The following is a 20,130-nucleotide window of genomic DNA, read 5'->3' as shown; positions in this document are numbered from 1 at the left end:
GCCTGACACTGCACAGGAACCAGCACTGAGGGGAGAGCGCCCCCTGCTGCCCCCCCCCCCCGCAGCACAGAGCCTGACACTGCACAGGAACCAGCAGTGAGGGGAGAGCGCCCCCTGCTGCCCCCCCCTCCGCAGCACAGAGCCTGACACTGCACAGGAACCAGCAGTGAGGGGAGAGCGCCCCCTGCTGCCCCCCCCCCGCAGCACAGAGCCTGACACTGCACAGGAACCAGCACTGAGGGGAGAGCGCCCCCTGCTGCCCCCCCCGCAGCACAGAGCCTGACACTGCACAGGAACCAGCAGTGAGGGGAGAGCGCCCCCTGCTGCCCCCCCCCCGCAGCACAGAGCCTGACACTGCACAGGAACCAGCAGTGAGGGGAGAGCGCCCCCTGCTGTCCCCCCCCCCCCGCAGCACAGAGCCTGACACTGCACAGGAACCAGCAGTGAGGGGAGAGCGCCCCCTGCTGCCCCCCCCCCCGCAGCACAGAGCCTGACACTGCACAGGAACCAGCAGTGAGGGGAGAGCGCCCCCTGCTGCCCCCCCCCCGCAGCACAGAGCCTGACACTGCACAGGAACCAGCAGTGAGGGGAGAGCGCCCCCTGCTGCCCCCCCCCCGCAGCACAGAGCCTGACACTGCACAGGAACCAGCAGTGAGGGGAGAGCGCCCCCTGCTGCCCCCCCCCCCGCAGCACAGAGCCTGACACTGCACAGGAACCAGCAGTGAGGGGAGAGCGCCCCCTGCTGCCCCCCCCCCCGCAGCACAGAGCCTGACACTGCACAGGAACCAGCAGTGAGGGGAGAGCACCCCCTGCTGCCCCCCCCCCCGCAGCACAGAGCCTGACACTGCACAGGAACCAGCACTGAGGGGAGAGCGCCCCCTGCTGCCCCCCGCTCCCCGCAGCACAGAGCCTGACACTGCACAGGAACCAGCACTGAGGGGAGAGCGCCCCCTGCTGGGCCCCCCACTCCCTGCAGCACAGAGCCTGACACTGCACAGGAACCAGCAGTGAGGGGAGAGCGCCCCCTGCTGCCCCCCCCCCCGCAGCACAGAGCCTGACACTGCACAGGAACCAGCACTGAGGGGAGAGCGCCCCCTGCTGCCCCCCCCCCGCAGCACAGAGCCTGACACTGCACAGGAACCAGCAGTGAGGGGAGAGCGCCCCCTGCTGCCCCCCCCCCCCGCAGCACAGAGCCTGACACTGCACAGGAACCAGCACTGAGGGGAGAGCACCCCCTGCTGCCCCCCCCCCCCGCAGCACAGAGCCTGACACTGCACAGGAACCAGCACTGAGGGGAGAGCGCCCCCTGCTGCCCCCCGCTCCCCGCAGCACAGAGCCTGACACTGCACAGGAACCAACACTGAGGGGAGAGCGCCCCCTGCTGCCCCCCGCTCCCCGCAGCACAGAGCCTGACACTGCACAGGAACCAGCACTGAGGGGAGAGCGCCCCCTGCTGCCCCCCGCTCCCCGCAGCACAGAGCCTGACACTGCACAGGAACCAGCAGTGAGGGGAGAGCGCCCCCTGCTGCCCCCCGCTCCCCGCAGCACAGAGCCTGACACTGCACAGGAACCAGCACTGAGGGGAGAGCGCCCCCTGCTGGCCCTCCTCCCCCACAGCACAGAGCCTTGACACTGCACAGGAACCAGCACTGAGAGGAGAGCGCCCCCTGCTGCCTCCCCCATAGCACAGAGCCTGACACTGCACAGGAACCAGCACTGAGAGGAGAGCGCCCCCTGCTGGCCCCCCTCCCCCACAGCACAGAGCCTGACACTGCACAGGAACCAGCACTGAGAGGAGAGCGCCCCCTGCTGGGCCCCCCACTCCCTGCAGCACAGAGCCTGACTGCACAGGAACCAGGAATGAGGGGAGAGCGCCCCCTGCTGTCCCCCCACAGCACAGAGCCGCTAGTGCCACTCTGGGATCCTGGAGCCAGCACTGACTGAGCGCGCTCCTGGCTGCATCACTGCTCCCAGCAGAGAGCACCTGGCCCCTTGCAGGATCAGCCTCCTGCCCCAAACTCCCCCTCTTGCCCCCGGGCGGGTCTTACCCATGATGCTTTGCAATGCAAGTGGCACCTGCCTCCAGCCACAGGTGGGTACCTGCGAGCTCCCAGATGGGCAGGCACCAGTGGGCATCATCCCCCCCAGCAGCCCGCACGGCTCACTGCCCACCTCTGCCATGTGCCATTAGCTCTCCGCACAGCCTGTGCCCCCTGTGCCAGTCAGCCCCAGTGCCCCATTGGGGCGAGGGGTTTCCCTGCAGGATGGGCCTGGAGTCTGGGGCAGCACCCGTGCTCTGACTTGAGCCCTGAGACATGGGGCAGCACAGGGCCAGCTATTCCCGCCCCCGCCAGACGCTACTGAGCCCTGCTCCCCGCTCTCCAAACACCTCCAGCCCCGTCCCAGCCACCCCACCGGGGCTGCCCAATGCCCCAGGGCTCAGTGCTGTGGCAGTGCGATGGGCAAAGGAGCAGGGCTTGGTGTGGGGGCCCAGCGGGCCTGGAGGGGGGGGGACAGTGGGCCGGGAGTAGGTCCCTGCGGCTGTGGGTCATTGGCATGCATGGCCAGGCAGCACTGCAGGGAGGGGAGGGGCGCTCAGAGCTGCCAGGCACAGCCGCGCCAAGGCAGAGCAAGGTCATCCCTGCATGCAAGGGACTCCCCGCAGGGCCAGCGTGCTGGGGGCACACAGCTGGGGCAAAGGGGGTCTGGGAAACATGTGATATGGGGGGCCAGGCTGAGGCTCCCAGCTGGCCCCATGCCACCAGCCACAGCAGATACTGCTGCACCGGGAGCTTGGCGCCGATCTGCTGCAGCTCTGTGCTTGCAAACGGGCCAGCCAGTGTCTGTGCCAGCATCCTGTGCGGCTGGCAGGGCCCCCTGCCTCAGGCTATGCAGAGCACAGACCTGCTGCCCCTGCCACCCGGCAGAGGCCGTGCGGCTAGTGGGCAGAGCAGACGCCTGGGAGGCAAGAGAGGAGGACGGGGATCTGTGAGTGGGCAGCCTTGGTTTCAATTCCCAGCTCTGCCACAGACTCCCTAGGTGACCTTGGTTAAGTCACTCAGTGCCTCAGTTTCCTCAATAATGCCCTTGCTCTCCCTCCAGGGAGAAGGGAGCAGCCACACCAAGATAGAGCAGCAGGGCGGGGGGGGGGGGGAGGGAATGGTGTGGTCGCGCTGCCAGCAGCAGGGTGGGGGAGGGGGGATGGTGCTGTCATGCCGCCAGCAGCGCCGGAGAGAAGGTGGCAGGGATCACACTTGTAAAATTTGTTCTTTGTGCCCCAACGGACCCACAGGCTCGGGCCACAGCTGCAGAGGCAGAGAGCGGGTGGCCGGGCCGCCTGCTACCTTGGCCCCCCCTCAGGAAGGGGGCAGAACTCCCTCCCCCGCTCCGCCTGGGGCCTGGCCCAGCAGGGCCTCCACTGCCCTCGGGGAGGCTGCACCCCCAGCACTGACCCCGGCTTGTCCTCCCAGCTGCGCGCCCGCGAGCAGAAGAGCATCCTTGCGTCGGTGCGCTCAGGCCACGTTCCCTGCCCCCACCACTGCCCCGAGCACCCAGCGGAGCCCGGCCCGGCCCAGGAACCTGGTGGGTCTGGCGGGCTCTGTCCTTGCTGCCCCTGCAATGCCCTGCCACGCTGCCCGCTCCCCCGCCCGGCACGGGGCAGCCCAGGCCAGGCACCTGGCCCCTCTCAGCCCCTTCCCTGGATGGATGTGGCACAGCGCCAGGCCCAGGCTAGGCAGGGAAGGCTGCAGCCCCCCACGGGGATCCGAGCGCCACTGGGTGCTTTAGAAAACGGCCAGAGGGCACCAGGGGCTGGGCTGGGCTGGCTCCCACAAACACACCCCTGCTGCACCACCCCCACTCCTGCACCAGCTCCGCCAGCCCCCTGGGCCTGCCCCCTGCATCCTCCCCTTTCCTGCACCCGCCCCCCAGCTGCTCCTGCACCAGCTCTGCCAGCCCCCTGGGCCTGCCCCCTGCATCCTCCCCATTCCTGCACCCACCCCCCAGCTGCTCCTGCACCACCCCCACTCCTGCACCAGCTCTGCCAGCCTCCTGGGCCTGCCCCCTGCATCCTCCCCTTTCCTGCACCCGCCCCCCAGCTGCTCCTGCACCACCCCTACTCCTGCACCAGCTCCGCCAGCCCCCTAGGCCTGCCCCCTGCATCCTCCCCTTTCCTGCACCCGCCCCCCAGCTGCTCCTGCACCAGCTCCACCAGCCCCCTGGGCCTGCCCCCTGCATCCTCCCCTTTCCTGCACCCGCCCCCCAGCTGCTCCTGCACCAGCTCCGCCAGCCCCCTGGGCCTGCCCCCTGCATCCTCCCCATTCCTGCACCCGCCCCCCAGCTGCTCCTGCACCACCCCCACTCCTGCACCAGCTCTGCCAGCCCCCTGGGCCTGCCCCCTGCACCCTCCCCTTTCCTGTACCCGCCCCCCAGCTGCTCCTGCACCACCCCCACTCCTGGGCCGGCGGGGAGCTCCCCTCAATCCCAATCCACGGTCCCCGGCTGCCGCCCGCACCCCTGACCCGCAGCCCCCAGTGCCAGCTGGCAGGTCACCAGGCTGCCCGACTCCCAGGCCGGACACGAGGCAGCGGGAGCGGGGCCGGCTGGCGCTGATCGCATCCCGAGCCCGGCGCGGTACAGGATCGGGGCCTGCCCAAGGCGCCGCGGAGACCGGCCGGGGGCTGCTGCTGGCGGCTGGACCCCCGGGGCGGCCGGGCTGGGCCCTCGTGGGGCGGGGCGCCCGGACCACGAGCCCCCGCTTGCTGGGGCGCCTTGGGCACCCCAGCCCCTCGCCGTGCCTCAGTTTCCCCAGCGGTGACAGGGGGGCAGCCCCCGCCCCGCACAGAGGGTCCCTTTGGCCCTGCCCGTGGCGATGCGATGGGGGCCGCGGACCCCCCCTGCCCCCCCCGGAGCGGGGCCCCCCCGCCGGACTGACCTGCTCCGGCGCCACCTCCCCGCGGCCCGGCGTCGGCGGCCGGGGCCCGGCATCTTCCTCCCGGCCGGGGCCCAGGCGCTGGTAGGCGGCCGCGTCCCCCATGGCGCGGGGCCGGTCCCCGGGGGGGCTGCCGGGCCGCGCGGAGCTGCCAGGCCCGGCTCGGGGGAGGGGGGACTGCAGGGGGCCGGGCCAGGGCCTCGCTCCGCCCCGCGACATGGCTGCTGGGCCCCCCCCGGCCCAGGCTCCGGGGGGGGGCAGCGCTGGGATCCGCACGCGGGGGGCTGCTCCCGCCCCCGCCCCCAGCTCCATCAGCAGCCCCATTAGCTCCCTGCGCCCCCAGCAAGTCCACATCCACCCCCAGCCCGGACCGTGCCCCTCTCCCCCGACCCTGCCTGCCCAGTCTAGCTCCCTCCAGCCCTGCCCCTCTCCCCCGACCCGCAGCCCGGTACCAGCCCTGGGCTCCCCAGCTCCGCCAGTGCCCCTCTCCCCCGACCCGCAGCCCGGTACCAGCCCTGGGCTCCCCAGCTCCGCCAGTGCCCCTCTCCCCCGACCCGCAGCCCGGTACCAGCCCTGGGCTCCCCAGCTCCGCCAGTGCCCCTCTCCCCCGACCCGCAGCCCGGTACCAGCCCTGGGCTCCCCAGCTCCGCCAGTGCCCCTCTCCCCCGACCCGCAGCCTGGTACCAGCCCTGGGCTCCCCAGCTCCGCCAGTGCCTCTCCCCCGACCCGCAGCCTGGTACCAGCCCTGGGCTCCCCAGCTCCGCCAGTGCCCCTCTCCCCCGACCCGCAGCCTGGTACCAGCCCTGGGCTCCCCCAGCTCCGCCAGTGCCCCTCTCCCCCGACCCGCAGCCTGGTACCAGCCCTGGGCTCCCCAGCTCCGCCAGTGCCCCTCTCCCCCGACCCGCAGCCCGGTACCAGCCCTGGGCTCCCCAGCTCCGCCAGTGCCCCTCTCCCCAGACCCGCAGCCCCTGCCAGCCCAGCCAGGCAGGCACACAGACATCTCTGTAGTTGGGCCGGGGGCTGAGCAGAAGCAGCACAGCCTGAGCTGGCGGTGAGGGAGGGAAGGCGGGTGGACAGGGCAGGGCAGGAGGCCCATCTCTTGGGTACCAAAGTAGAGAGCCAAGGCGCTGACTGGGGGGCAGCTCCCCCCCCCACACACACACCATGCGGAGCTGGGAAGAGCCAGGCTCGGGTGCTAGCAGGCCGCAGGCACGGACAGCACCCAATGCAGTGCCCGGCTGCCCCACGGCTCAGCCACCCGCTGCCTGGGCCCCTCCCCTCATCCCATGGGGCGGAGCTCACCAGCCGCAGGGCCAGGGAAGAGCCCCGGGGGCTGTGACAAGCTAGTGAGGCACATCCTGCCGGCACACGCGTGTCACCCGCTGGCATGCCAGGCAGCCGTGACCTACCCGCGTGCTACGCCGGCTCTGACCCGCGGGCAGAGAGTGGGACAGCCCCGGCGCCCGCCCAGCTGCCAGCCAGCTTCGATCAAACGCCAGGAGGATGTGCCCCAGCCTGGCCAGCAAGTGTCCCCCCTGCCCTGCCCTGGGGACAGAGGGCGGCCCACTCGGCTCAGTGCCCAGCGGTGCCTCTCCCAGCCAGCTCCCAGCCCCGCGGGCCTCACGGCAAAGCCCAGAGGGCAGGCTGAGGGTCAGCTCCTCCCCTGTCGCCCACTCGCCAGCCCTGCCCCACACATCCTGGCCCCCGCCACTTTTGTGGCTTCAAACCCGCCTGCTTCACACAGCGCCCTGGGGACGGGGGCGCGGGGCTAAGCGCCGCCTGTTACACCTGATCCCTGCCAGCTCTCCCCAGGCCCCTGGGGAGCCCCATGTCGGCGTCAGGCTCTGGCCGCATCCCCCAGGACAGGGGGGCTTTTCAAATCCACAGCAACTCCCCAGGGCCAGGGAGAACCCGAGCACCTCGCCGGGCATCGCCACTCACCCCCCGCATCCTGCTGGCCGGGCTGGACCCCGGCTCGCTGGCACAGCCGGCCGGGTGTTTACAGTCTCCGGGCGGCCGGTCACATGGCCGTGAGCTCAGCCGGGCCATTCATTCCCGGGGCAGGGCCAGGCAGCTTCAGAGACACTCCCCTGGGAGCCGGCTCTGCCGGGTCACCTCGCCGGCTGGGTCCCCGAGGCCACGCACACGGCCCACGGGCGCGGCTGAGTCAGGGAGCCGGGAGGGAAAGGGACGCTGATCTGAGGGGACACCCCCAGCACACGGGGGCAAGGGAGCCAGGCAGGCCCCCCTCGCCACAGTGACATGGGGCCAGTCCCACACCCGCCCTCCCCATGAGCCCCCCGGGCCGGCCGGCACAGCTGACATTGGGGGAAAAACGAATGTTTAGTTTACGTTTTACGGCACTTTATTGGTTTTGTACTTTTTACCCCCAAACATTTCATCCCCCGCTTAAGCTGTTTAAACAAACGTGTTGTGATGGTAGAAAAAAAAAATCGTGTGTCTAAAAACTGTAGGTACCGGGGGTACTTTTTTTTTTTTAAAGGGGTACTTAATAAAAACAGGTTGAGAAACACTGCCCTGGCTCCTACAGCCCCCCCCAGCACACGAGGAACGAACCAGACTGGCCCCCCCACTAGGAAATCACAAGAGCCAAGTACCCGCTGCGCCCGGTGTGCTAGTGAGGGGCCGCCCTGCCAGCTGGGTCCTAGGCAGCCCTGGTCGCCCCAAGAATGGGGGCTGAAATGTGTTTCTGGAGCAATGATTAACCACAGCACCTGGCTGCTCCCCAGGGCATTAGCAGAGCCAGAGCCCCAAGGGAGGGCAGGGGTAGCAGGCTGGCCGGCAGCGGGCCTAGCGCAAGGGTGAGGGGCTCTAACGGGCCTCCTGAGCTCGGCTCTGTGCCCAGCGGGCCGGGCTAGGATCCGTCTCCACCAAGCCACGCTGTAGGAGCCGCCTGGGAAACCCCAGGGCTAGAGCTCACCTGCGAGCATGGCACAGCCCAGCCCCAGCCCCATGCCCCCCAAGGGCCGGGTGAGCTGCCAGTGGGCGATGGGGAAGAGCGCCAGGCACCCTCTAGGTCTGCGCCCCTGCCTCTCGGAGCAGCTAGCATGGTGGGGTGGAGCCTCTGCCCTGCGCTGGGGGTGCGCCGTGGGGAGGGGCAGCCTGTGGGGCTGGCAGGGCAGAGCAGGTGGAAGTCTGCCCCTACCCCCACCGGCAGCAGCCTTCAGACCTTTGCCATGCCCCCCTCCATACCCAGGACGAGCCAGCCCCAAGCCACTTGCCTCCCCCAAACTCCTTCCCTATGCTAAGCTGCACGTGGCATGGACCTGGGAGGCCTCTGCCCCCTCCCTTTGCCCGCAGAGGGACCAGGAGACGGGATTCATGGCACAGCTAAGTCCCCACCACCTCTCCTCCTGGCTGCAGAGCCGAGGACTGGGGGGCCCGGAAGACTGGCCCCCTGTGTGGCAGAGGGTCCCTCTCAGGTGCAGAGGACACCAGTGCTCAGCTCCAGTCTCACGCAATGACACTTCCCTCTTCTGGATAGAGTCAGTACCGCTTATCTGTGTGTCACAAGCCCCATACTGCACGTGGCGATTCTCCTTTCATTGGCACAGCAGGGGCCCCTGCTTCTGGAGCAGGCAGGCAGTACTGTGGCAGCCACGAAGCCGTCCTGTCTTCCTGGCCTCAGCCGCAGCCAAGCCCCTGAACTAGCCCAGGGCTCTAGGCTGGAGGATATTCTGCAGCAAGAGAGAGCCATCGGCAGCCCAACGTGGCGCCTCAGCCGCCCGGCCACGGCCCCCATATCTGCACCAGCACTTGGGTTTGCTGGCCGGGAAATACTCCGACACACGACAGCTCCCGAGACAAACGCTGGGGCCAGGAGGCTGCCAGTGGGCTCAAGAGGGGTTAGGAGACTTTAAGTAGGTTGTTCCTTGCCCCCTTACTAGTCCCGTGTGGGTCATTCACCTGAGCAGGCGAGTTCCAGGAAGGGAACAGCCCAATCCCCCCAGCAGTGCCAGACGCCAGCCCACGGCCCAAGGAGGCAGCTGGAGTGAGGGGCAGGAGCGCGGGGGACACGCAGCAGCGGTTCTAGGGCTCTCCCTATCCAAAGTGCCAGGGAAACAGCCACCACGAGGGCAAAACGTGGCAGGGGCCCACCGGCTGCAGAAACCACGGACAGGCCAGGAAGGAGATGCTAACAAATCCGACTAGGACTGCTCAGCCACCACAGGGATAGAGCTCCTGCTCCAAAACCCCAGGCCTAAAGAGACTCTCCATTAACTCGATGCAGTAGGGGGGCTCTGACACACAACAGGGCCAGTGGGATTGCACCGAGTCGCGGACAGCGCAACGCGTCAGCCGTTCGGTAGGACACTGGTGCTGTGGAAGAAGTTCCATAAGCAGCCTGGAACTTCAGGAGCGGGCACCGGGCCAGGGTGCTGGGCTGACGAAGGTGCCCTCGCAAGATGCAGCATCTTTCGCCGCAGTCCGGCCCAGCGCAACTCTCAGCCAAGCGATGGACGCGCCGATCGCTGGGTGCTGCGGGGGGGGTCAGCACTGCCTGAAAGCGCCCCCCCCGCTGAGCCCTCCCGCTCCTGCTGCACAGCCCCCCCCGCTGAGCCCCCCTGCTCCTGCCACACAGCCCCCCCGCTGAGCCCCCCCGCTCCTGCCACACAGCCCCCCCGCTGAGCCCCCCTGCTCCTGCCACACAGCCCCCCCCCGCTGAGCCCCCCGCTCCTGCCACACAGCCCCCCGCTGAGTCCCCCCGCTCCTGCCACACAGCCCCCCCGCTGAGCCCTCCGCTCCTGCCACACAGCCCCCCCGCTGAGCCCCCCCGCTCCTGCCACACAGCCCCCCCGCTGAGCCCCCCTGCTCCTGCCACACACCCCCCCTGCTGAGCCCCCCCCGCTGAGCCCCCCGCTCCTGCCACACAGCCCCCCCGCTGAGCCCCCCTGCTCCTGCCACACAGCCCCCCCGCTCCTGCCACACAGCCCCCCCCGCTGAGCCCCCCCGCTCCTGCCACACAGCCCCCCCGCTGAGCCCCCCTGCTCCTGCCACACAGCCCCCCCGCTGAGCCCCCCTGCTCCTGCCACACAGCCCCCCCCGCTGAGCCCCCCCGCTCCTGCCACACAGCCCCCCGCTGAGCCCCCCCGCTCCTGCCACACAGCCCCCCCGCTGAGCCCCCCCGCTCCTGCCACACAGCCCCCCCGCTGAACCCCCCTGCTCCTGCCACACAGCCCCCCCCGCTGAGCCCCCCGCTCCTGCCACACAGCCCCCCCCGCTGAGTCCCCCCGCTCCTGCCACACAGCCCCCCCCGCTCCTGCCACACAGCCCCCCCCGCTGAGCCCCCCCGCTCCTGCCACACAGCCCCCCCCCGCTGAGCCCCCCGCTCCTGCCACACAGCCCCCCCTCTGAGCCCCCGCTCCTGCCACACAGCCCCCCGCTGAGCCCCCCCGCTCCTGCCACACAGCCCCCCCGCTGAGCCCCCCCGCTCCTGCCACACAGCCCCCCCTCTGAGCCCCCCGCTCCTGCCACACAGCCCCCCCGCTGAACCCCCCGCTCCTGCCACACAGCCCCCCCACTAACCCCCCCGCTCCTGCCACACAGCCCCCCCGCTGAGCCCCCCTGCTCCTGCCACACAGCCCCCCCGCTGAGCCCCCCTGCTCCTGCCACACACCCCCCCCCACTGAGCCCTCCGCTCCTGCCACACAGCCCCCCCGCTGAGCCCCCCTGCTCCTGCCACACAGCCCCCCCTCTGAGCCCCCCTGCTCCTGCCACACAGCCCCCCGCTGAGCCCCCCTGCTCCTGCCACACAGCCCCCCCTCTGAGCCCCCCTGCTCCTGCCACACAGCCCCCCGCTGAGCCCCCCTGCTCCTGCCACACAGCCCCCCCGCTGAGCCCCCCTGCTCCTGCCACACAGCCCCCCCTCTGAGCCCCCGCTCCTGCCACACAGCCCCCCCGCTAACCCCCCCGCTCCTGCCACACAGCCCCCCCGCTGAGCCCCCCTGCTCCTGCCACACAGCCCCCCCGCTGAGCCCCCCTGCTCCTGCCACACAGCCCCCCCGCTGAGCCCCCCCGCTCCTGCCACACAGCCCCCCCGCTGAGCCCTCCGCTCCTGCCACACAGCCCCCCCTCTGAGCCCCCTGCTCCTGCCACACAGCCCCCCCGCTGAGCCCCCCTGCTCCTGCCACACAGCCCCCCCGCTGAGCCCCCCTGCTCCTGCCACACAGCCCCCCCTCTGAGCCCCCCGCTCCTGCCACACAGCCCCCCCGCTGAACCCCCCGCTCCTGCCACACAGCCCCCCCGCTGAGCCCCCCGCTCCTGCCACACAGCCCCCACCCCGCTCCTGCCACACAGCCCCCCCGCTAACCCCCCGCTCCTGCCACACAGCCCCCCCGCTGAGCCCCCCGCTCCTGCCACACAGCCCCCACCCCGCTCCTGCCACACAGCCCCCCCGCTGAGACCCCCCGCTCCTGCCACACAGCCCCCCCGCTGAGCCCCCCGCTCCTGCCACACAGCCCCCCCGCTGAACCCCCCGCTCCTGCCACACAGCCCCCCCGCTGAGCCCCCCCGCTCCTGCCACACAGCCCCCCCGCTGAGCCCCCCGCTCCTGCCACACAGCCCCCACCCCGCTCCTGCCACACAGCCCCCCCGCTGAGACCCCCACTACTGCCACACAGCCCCCCCACTAACCCCCCCGCTCCTGCCACACAGCCCCCACCCCGCTCCTGCCACACAGCCCCCCCGCTAACCCCCCGCTCCTGCCACACAGCCCCCCCGCTGAGCCCCCCGCTCCTGCCACACAGCCCCCACCCCGCTCCTGCCACACAGCCCCCCCGCTGAGACCCCCACTACTGCCACACAGCCCCCCCACTAACCCCCCGCTCCTGCCACACAGCCCCCCCGCTGAGACCCCCGTTCCTGCCACACAGCCCCCACCCTGCTGAGCCCCCCTCCTGCCACACAGCCCCCACCCCGCTGAGCCCCCCGCTCCTGCCACACAGCCCCCACCCCGCTGAGCCCCCCGCTCCTGCCACACAGCCCCCCCGCTAAGCCCCCCGCTGCTGCCGCACAGCCCCCACCCCGCTGAGCCCCCCCGCTCCTGCCATACAGCCCCCCGGTCCTGCCACACAGCCCCCCCCACTGAGCCCCCCACTCCTGCCACACAGCCCCCCCGCTGAGCCCCCCACTCCTGCCACACAGCCCCCCCACTGAGCCCCCCACTCCTGCCACACAGCCCCCCCGCTGAGCCCCCACTCCTGCCACACAGCCCCCCCACTGAGCCCCCCACTCCTGCCACACAGCCCCCCTATTGAGTCGCTCCCACTGAGCCCCCCTGTTCCTGCCGCACGGCTCCCACGTTAAACCCCCCTCCTGCCACACAGCCCCCCGCTGAGCCCCCCCGCTCCTGCTGCACAGTCCCCCCAGTGAACCCTCCTTCCTGCCACACAGCCCCCCCTGGCATCACGGTGGGCACGAGGGTGGCACCGACTGCCCGGGGAGCGAGTCCGGCCCCACTCCCCACTGGCCAGCGCCCCGGTGTCACTCTAAGGAGAGTGTCTCCCAAGGAAATGCCCCCCACCCCTCCTGGAGCTGCTGGGCTGCCCCCGAGCCCAGCCCTGGCCCCACCCCACGGCCAGGGGAAGGGCAGCGCCGGGCCCTGCTGCGCCGGGGTGCTGCTCCGTCTGGGTTCTCACACCGCTGAGCCCAGCCCAGCTGCTTCCAGAGCGGAGACCCCGGGGGCTCAGGCAGGGAGGGAGCAGAGAGGTCCCCGCGTCCAGCCCCATGCCCCAGCCCCACGCGCCACAGAGGGCGCTGCCGCCCGGAGCCACCAGGGGGCGGAGCAGTCCCTACAGGACATGCCAAAGGGCCCCCGTCCCCTCCCCCAGAGGGAACCCAGCCCCCCAGGGGCAGTGCCCACCCCTCCCGCACTGGAGGGGGAGCAGCGGCTGGGCTTGCATCCAGGACCTGCTGGCGGTGCCCCCGTTCGAGACAGGCAGGTCGCCGGGCCCGTGGGCCGAGGCCAAGCGGGGGTGCTGTTCTCTGGCACTGGGGCGCGGGGGTACGGTCGCCCCCAGCACTGCCCAGGGCACCCGGCATTGCCACGGCAACGGGGCAGAGCTGCGCCATGGGACCCCAGGGGAGAGGAGACCGGGCCCCCCCTTTGTGCAGTCCCAGGACGGGTGCCCCAGAGCAGCCCCATGCGCCCCCCGGCTCCCGCCCGGCAGTACCTGAGCCCGGGGGTGCCCTCTGCAGGCAGCCCAGCCCAGCCTCCAGGCATCTCGCTCCAGCAGGGGCCTCAGCTGGGGATGGCCAGGGATCCGCACCCGGCGCCGAGTGGCCGGCTGGGCACTGCCGGGAGGGCCCAGGCCGGAGGCGGGGGGAGCTCGGCGTCCGCGGAGGAGGCTGCAGAGCCGGGGCAGGGCTCCACTGCCAGCCACAAACCAGGGCCGGGGAGTCAAAGGGCTCATTGTCCGGGGCGGGCGGGACGGGGGGCGTAGAGCGGGCTCCAGCGTTTGCCCTTGACGGGGCAGGGGATCCCTGGAGGCTGGGTCCCTCCCCCACCCAAGGGGCCCTCACTCCTGACCCGCCCCCCTGCCAGCCCAGCCCTGCCAGTGCCCCCCACTCCTGACCCGCCCCCCCCAGTGCTGCCGGTGCCCCCCACTCCTGACCCGCCCCCCCCAGTGCTGCCGGTGCCCCCCACTCCTGACCCGCCCCCCCCAGTGTTGCCGGTGCCCCCCACTCCTGACCCGCCCCCTGCCAGCCCAGCCCTGCCAGTGCCCCCCACTCCTGACCCGCCCCCCCCAGTGCTGCCGGTGCCCCCCACTCCTGACCCGCCCCCTTGCCAGCCCAGCCCTGCCCCCCAGCGCTGCCAGTGCCCTTCACTCCTGCCCCATCCCCCCACCAGCCCAGCCCTGCCCCCCCCAGCGCTGCCGGTGCCCCCCACTCCCGACCCGCAGGCAGAGCATGGTGCAGCCTGCACCAGACGCCTGCATGAGGGCTGCAGTCCCAGGGAGCCCCCCCCCCCACCTGCAGGGGCCCAGCTGGCCCCCCTCCAGTGCAGTTGCACCATTCAGCACTCGGCCCATCCCCTCCCCTGCTGCGGCGCCTTTGGACCCCGGCGAGTATCCCGCTCGGCACAGCCAGCGCCAGCCACCTCGCCCAGGCCACCGGCTGGGACCGCAGCAGGGCCTGGAGGCTGGGTGGGGCCTGGCGGGAGCAGCCTCTCCAGTGGCAGGGGGCTCCGGGCCAGCCTGGGGCGGGGGGGAGAGCAGGGCCCTGCAGGGTCACTGAGGGGCGGAGCCCCCCCAGCAGGGCTGTGCCGCAGGCAGGAGCCAGAGTGGGCACTATGGCGGCAGGGAGCCCAACGTACAGCACCTGGCGCACGGGGCTGCTGCACAGCTGGGGCTGCTGAGAATGGGGCGGCTCTGCCCAGGTCCCCCAGGAGGGCGCAGGGACACCCCCAGGCCCCCTCCCTTCCCCCTCCCTGGGCGACAGCAGCCCGAGGTCTCCAAATCCCGGCCGGTCCATTCAGACAGGGGGGCCCCTGGGTGTCAGTGCATCCCCAGGCAGCCTCTGCGGGGGGGGGGGGGGAGCCCCCAAGGGCCCAGGGAAGGAAATGAAGCCTGGATGACAGGGACCGGCTTAGAGCACCTGTGCTCAGCCGCTGGGGCTCTTAAAGGGGCAGTGACGTGACCTCCAGCCAGGCCGGGTGATGGGTGGTCGCTGGCCGGTCGCAGACACCGGGTGGCGGGAGGCTGCCACCCCACACAGCACACGTGGGCCCTGGGCCACCAGCCACACCCCACGAAGCCACAGGGCTCTGCCGGGGGCAGGCTGCAGGGGGGGGGCGGTACCCTCGCTCCAGGCCCGGCCACGAGAGGGCGCTGCATGCCCCTCCCCGCTGCCCCGGGGGCACGAGGCCTGTCTGGGGGGCAGAGGGGACCAGACAGAGGAGTCCTGCCCTGGGGGGGGGGGGGGGGCAAAGCCAGTGCCAGGGAACCCAGCATCCCTGGGGGCCCGGCCGATCTGCATGGTGCTGCCCCCATCTCAGCATGCCCCCCTCACCCCAATTCATCCAGCCCAGCCCAGGAGAGCCGGGCACCGAGGGCCTGCCAGGCAGTAGAGAGCCCCGAGCTCCCCAGGAGGGTGGGGGACCCCCAGGCTCTTTCAGGGGCACAGCCCCCCCAGGAGGCGTCTAATTCCCGGCAGCCAGGACCCTGGGGCTCCATCCAGCCCCACTCTAGGGCCCGTTCAGCAGGAGGCCAGGAGACCAGCCCCCGCCTCTCCAGCCACAGCCCTGTCCTTCCGGCAGCCAGCCCCACGCAGCCCCCAGCCAGGCAGTGCCGGGGCTCCCAGGCGCACACACGGGGCTGTGCCCGGGTGGGGGGTGGGGGAGACTGGTAACCGCTGCACCCCCCGGCCGTTGCCGCACCAAGGAGCAACCCTCCCAGCCGGCAGCCTGGGCTGGGTCCGGAGAGAGGGTCTCTGCGTTACCCACCCCCCAAGGAAGCAGAGACCTGCCCCACGGCTCTGCAGGGCCAACAGCTTCCTGCCTGCGCCCCTCGGGGGCTGGGGAGCACGTCTGGCGGCCTCGGGGGGCAGGTTCAGCCCCAGAAGGGGTTGGGCAGCTCTCGGCCCAGCTAGCGGCCACGGCTCCCTGGCCCCCACACCTGCCCGCCCCTGGGGAGCGCCTGCGGGACCTGCGCCCGGGGCTTTGCCAGCTCCGAGGAGCCGAGGGGATGCCCCCGGCCAGGCCGTGGGGAGCGGGGGACACGGCGGCGCAGCGGGCGCACGAGCAGAGCCCCAGCGAGGGGGCCGGCGGGCAGGCTGGGCAGGGAAGGGCGGTGTGCCAACAGGGCCACCCTGCCCCAGCCCAGAATGCCAGCCTGTGGCCTGGCACCAGCCCCAAACCTCCCCCCACCCGGCCTGTTCCAAGGGAGCGTCCCACACGCTGCTGGAGGGGCGGGGGGTGAAGAAGGGCCCTTTGTCTCTGCTCCGGCCCTGGAGCCAGCCACAAAGGGGCTTTCTGCAGCGCGCGTGCGAAGGGCACGAGGCACAGACACAAACCTAGAGCCCCGGGGGCTAGGAACCCCCCGGCCTTGCCTCAGGAGAGCTGCTCCCCCACCCCGCTGCACACGCAGGCCCACGCCTGGCTGGCAGCGAGCGCCCTCAGCCTCTCGGCCACACGTCCCCCTCGGTTCATCCCAGACGGCGCCGCCCGGACCCAGCGTGGCCCTTGCTCCTGCAGGGCGCCGTCCTCGGGGCAGACAGCTGGGAAGGGAGGGGGCGGAGGGAAGAGGGCCGTGGGCATGACCGGCCCTCCTCCCCTCGGGCAGTCGGAGCGCCCTCGGCATGCAGCCCTTGCCAGCCCGGTCCGAGCTCTCGGCCCCCTGCCCGGCCGCCAGCTGCACCCGCCGGCGGGGAGGGGGCAGAACAGGCTGAAGGTGAAGCAGGACGGTTGTGCAAAGCAGGAGTCCTGTCCCCTGCCCCCCCTTAGCTCATTTAACTGCCCTGCCCCCGTGGGGTGGTGTCCGGCTGCAGGCGCCAGCAGCCTCGAACTCCCGTGCAGCTCCACTGCCTCGCACGACTGCCTCGCACGAGGGCCAGCAGACGGGAGCTTCACGAGCCTGCAGGCTGCGAGGCAGAGCAGGGCCACTGGCTTGTGGCTGGAGCAGGCTAGAACAGGCCTCTCAGGAGGCCCTGACCTGGCCCTGCCTCCCCCCAGCCTGGGCAGAGGGGCCCTACCGCGGCCACTGGGCGAGTCAGCGTCACGGTCCGTTGCTGGTCGGTGCCACGTGCCCGCTCCCAGGCGGGTTCCCGGCTCCCCACGCTCAGACTGCGTCCCTCTCCAACGCGAACGCTGCAGCGCGGCAACCGGCCGACTTCAGGGCTTGTCCCAGAACCCCCCAATCCACAGGGAAGGGGGGAAATCAGAAAGCCCCACGGGGATAGCGGGGACACAGAGCCCTGGCCACTTGCTTCTCCAATCACCAGCTTCAGCCCCCTCTGTCACTGTCTCAGGATCAAAGCACCCGGCACGGGCGGCTACCGTTACCGTCTTCCCGCGTAACACCCTGCCCCCGCCGGCGTTCCCTGGAAGCTGGGCGCTTGGGTGGCCGCTCAGAAGAGATTCAGATGCCTCCCTGCTGATTAGCAGAGCGCCCACGGCTAGGATTTGTGTTTCACCCGCTGGTGCACATTCACACATGCCCTGGTGCACACAAAAAATTATTCCGCACATGGATGGAAAAGTTCAAAGGGAACACTGACCCCTTCAGCCCCCAACGCAGCTCTGCTGTGGACATCCTGAGTGACCCAACGTCCCGGAAGGAAAGGACGAGCTAATGGTGGGGGAAGGGGATGAACGGGCCAGGAGGCGACAAACCCCGACAGGCACAGAGGGCAGGACAAAGGCTACACCAAGCCCACGGCCGTGGGGCTGATCGGGGACCCAGGTACAGGGCACAGGAATGGAGGGACCAGGGCGTGCACAGCCCCTGGCTTGAAAGAGGAACATGGAGGCCTACGGGAGACGTGGCACCTACGGCGCTGGGGAAGGGATGCCAGGAGCCCCCGGGTATGTGTGACAAAAGCTACAAGGTGCATGGCCCTCTTGGCAAAGCAAACCCCTTGAGAAGCCACAGAGAACGTTTCCCTTGAAGGCCCGGAGCTGGCGGGGAAGGATTTCCAGCAGTGCAATAACAGGAAACAGGGTTTGATAATCGCCTTCCTGGAACCCTGAATGTGACCAGCCAGGGGTGTGTCAGCTGCACAGACACATGCCCACCCCCACACACCTTTGCACAAACAGTGTGCACAGCCCTGAATGCCATCGCACAAGCAGTGTGCACAAACCCGCACATCGTTGCACAAGCCGTAGACACATGCCTGCTCCCAACCTTGCATGCCATCGCACAAGCAGCATGCACAGCCCTGAATGCCATCGCACAAGCAGTATGCACAGCCCTGAATGCCATCGCGCAAGCAGCATGCACAGCCCTGAATGCCATCGCACAAGCAGTATGCACAGCCTTGCACGCCGCTGCACAAACCATACAGACACATGCCCACTCCCATCCCTGCACGCCATCGCACAAGCAGTGTGCACAGCCCCAACAGCTCCAGAAGGACTCACTCATCAAGGAAATGCGGCCAGACATGTCCCCCGCCCAGGCCTGCCGCAGAGCCCTGCTGTAACTCTCCAGTGATCTCACAGCCTCCTGGGCAGCCCCGGGGGAACCCCCGGGCCCAGAGCTGCCGAGCAGTGAAAGCAGCCGGGGAGTGGTGCGTGGGACTCAGCCCAGCGCCCTGAATCAGCCTGGCCCGTAAGCCGGACTCTTCTCTCTGCACCAAGAGGCCCAGAGGAGCTAGCGGGGCAGGGCACAGGTGACTGGCTACAAACAGGCTCCTTCATCTCCTCTAATGGGACCCCCAAGCTCAGGCCTTCCCGCACTGCAGGGGAACGGGGGGCACAGTCCTCTGAGCTCTGTCCCAGGAGCCAGCAGCCCGCAGCTTCCCATGGGTGGGGGCTAGGCCTGCTCAGGGGTGGCTGCTCTCTCAGAGACTGAGCCAAAAGGCCAGAACGTCGGCGGGGGCAGGAGCAGGCCTCGGACAGAGCCCCCTGCACGGTCCCGCACTGCCGCAGCCGCCTGCTCTCCGCACACCGCGAGCAAACAGCCCCAGGAACGCCCCGCTACCGAGGGGGAAACTGAGGCACGAGTCGGCAGCAACTTGGCGGATCCAGGACTGGCACTCGAGGGCTTCTGGCAGCCAGGCCTGTGCTCAGCCAGCCTCCCACACGCAGCGCGACGCTGTGCACGGTGCGGGACCGCTGCCTCCATGGGGCCTGTAGAGAAAGCAGGGCCAGACCCTTCCTCTCCAGGAGTCCCGCAGGAGCCCAGAGAGGGCAGGTTTGCAAGCAAAAGTCAAGAGAAACAGGCAGGGGAATGCACCACGGCCAAGGAGCTCCCCTTTCCTCCTTCCCACGGGGCTCCCCTCCACCGCAGCAGGCAACGGCCAGAGGGCCCCTCCCTGCCCGCCGCCAACCCGCCGCAGAGTTGCTTCACTTGCCACCGACATGCAGCCACCTCTGGGGAGGAACGTGGCCGCTCAGTTCATCCCGGGAAGCAACTGGCGTCTCCCTGCGGAGCTGGAGAGGCGCGGGGAGGGATGCAGAACGGAGCGTCCTGCGGGGGTTCCCGCTAGCTGAGGGGGCTGCCGTCCCGCCCAAGGCACCTCAGAGCCCGGGAGCGAGTCGCCGCCCCCCACCCCCCGCGCGGGGGACCCTGGCGAGCGGCGCTACAGGAAACCAGAGCCAGCCCGGCGGCAGGGGAAGATTTATGGCTCCCCGCCTTCCTGCCGGCGGGGGCTCCCCACAATAGGCGGGGAGAGGCCACAGCCGGCCGTTGCACAGCTTGGCTCCGGCCTGCAGGCGGCACGTTCCAGGTGGCTGGCTCTCCTGGCCCCCGAGGGGCGCATGCGGGCCCACAGACCCCGCCGCCTGGCCCTGGCGGAGTATCCACAGCCGACTGAGTCACCGAGCCCCACGCCCAGCGCCCCCGGCACCGCCAGCTGCCGAGGAGCCAGACAGAGAGGAAATCGCGGAGACACGCGGCGCGACAGCCCCGGAGCCTATCCCACAACCCCCTGCCACCTCGCCAAGCACCCAGAGCCCGTTCCCCAGGCCTGGCCGAAGCGTCTCGCTACTGAGACTGCCGGCAGAGAGGCCGGGGCGGGAGGGGCCAGGCCAGGACCGCCCCGGCCAGACTCCGTACAACGGAGGTCGGCACCGCCCTCTGATTCGAGCTGAGCCGTGCCCGTGCCGGAGCTGAGAGCTGGACCCGTTCCAAACTCCTCCTCATTTTAGTTGCCCTTCTCTGAACCGCCGGGGGGCGGGGGGGCGGGCGGGGGAAGGGCGCGGTGATTAGCCAGACGCAGCTATCGCTCGTCCCGGGCCACGCAGGAGGGATCAGCCCCTGGCTCCCAGGTGAGCGAGCCGAACCTCCGAACAGATCAAGGACTTGCCCAAGCTAGAGACGGATCCGAGGGAAGCCAGGAGCCACCCGTCCTGCTACGCTTAGGGGAGCTGCCAAACCCAGGCAGAGGAGAAACGGTCCCAGGGCTTCTCGACCGCCGATACGTGCAAGAGTGTCCCCGTTCCCGGGCCCCCCAGCGCATGGGGCTGGTAAAAGGGAAGAGGCAAAGCAGGCCTGCAGCACGGCCCAATCCGCCGAGGT

General features: G+C 70.6%; 1 protein-coding gene across 5 annotated transcripts in view; it reads right to left on the bottom strand.

The window, feature by feature from the left end:
- Positions 1-20,130, bottom strand: part of TNK2 (tyrosine kinase non receptor 2) — a 54,643-nt gene that overhangs the window by 32,199 nt on the left and 2,314 nt on the right. For 4 of the 5 annotated variants that reach the window (XM_089780707.1, XM_089780709.1, XM_089780708.1 and 1 more), the window contains exon 1: positions 4,934-5,095. The exons of the other annotated variant lie outside the window; for it this stretch is intronic. In XM_089780707.1, coding sequence (XP_089636833.1) covers positions 4,934-5,035 — 102 coding nt within the window. In that variant the 5' untranslated portion in view covers positions 5,036-5,095. Of the gene's footprint in view, positions 1-4,933; positions 5,096-20,130 lie in introns of those variants that run through there. 5 annotated transcript variants of the gene reach the window in all.

The sequence above is a fragment of the Pelodiscus sinensis genome, chromosome 10 (genome assembly GCF_052426305.1).
Source record: "Pelodiscus sinensis isolate ZL-2025 chromosome 10, ASM5242630v1, whole genome shotgun sequence".
In the NCBI taxonomy this organism is placed as follows: Eukaryota; Metazoa; Chordata; order Testudines; family Trionychidae; genus Pelodiscus; species Pelodiscus sinensis.
This window is presented reverse-complemented; position numbering and strand designations above follow the sequence as displayed.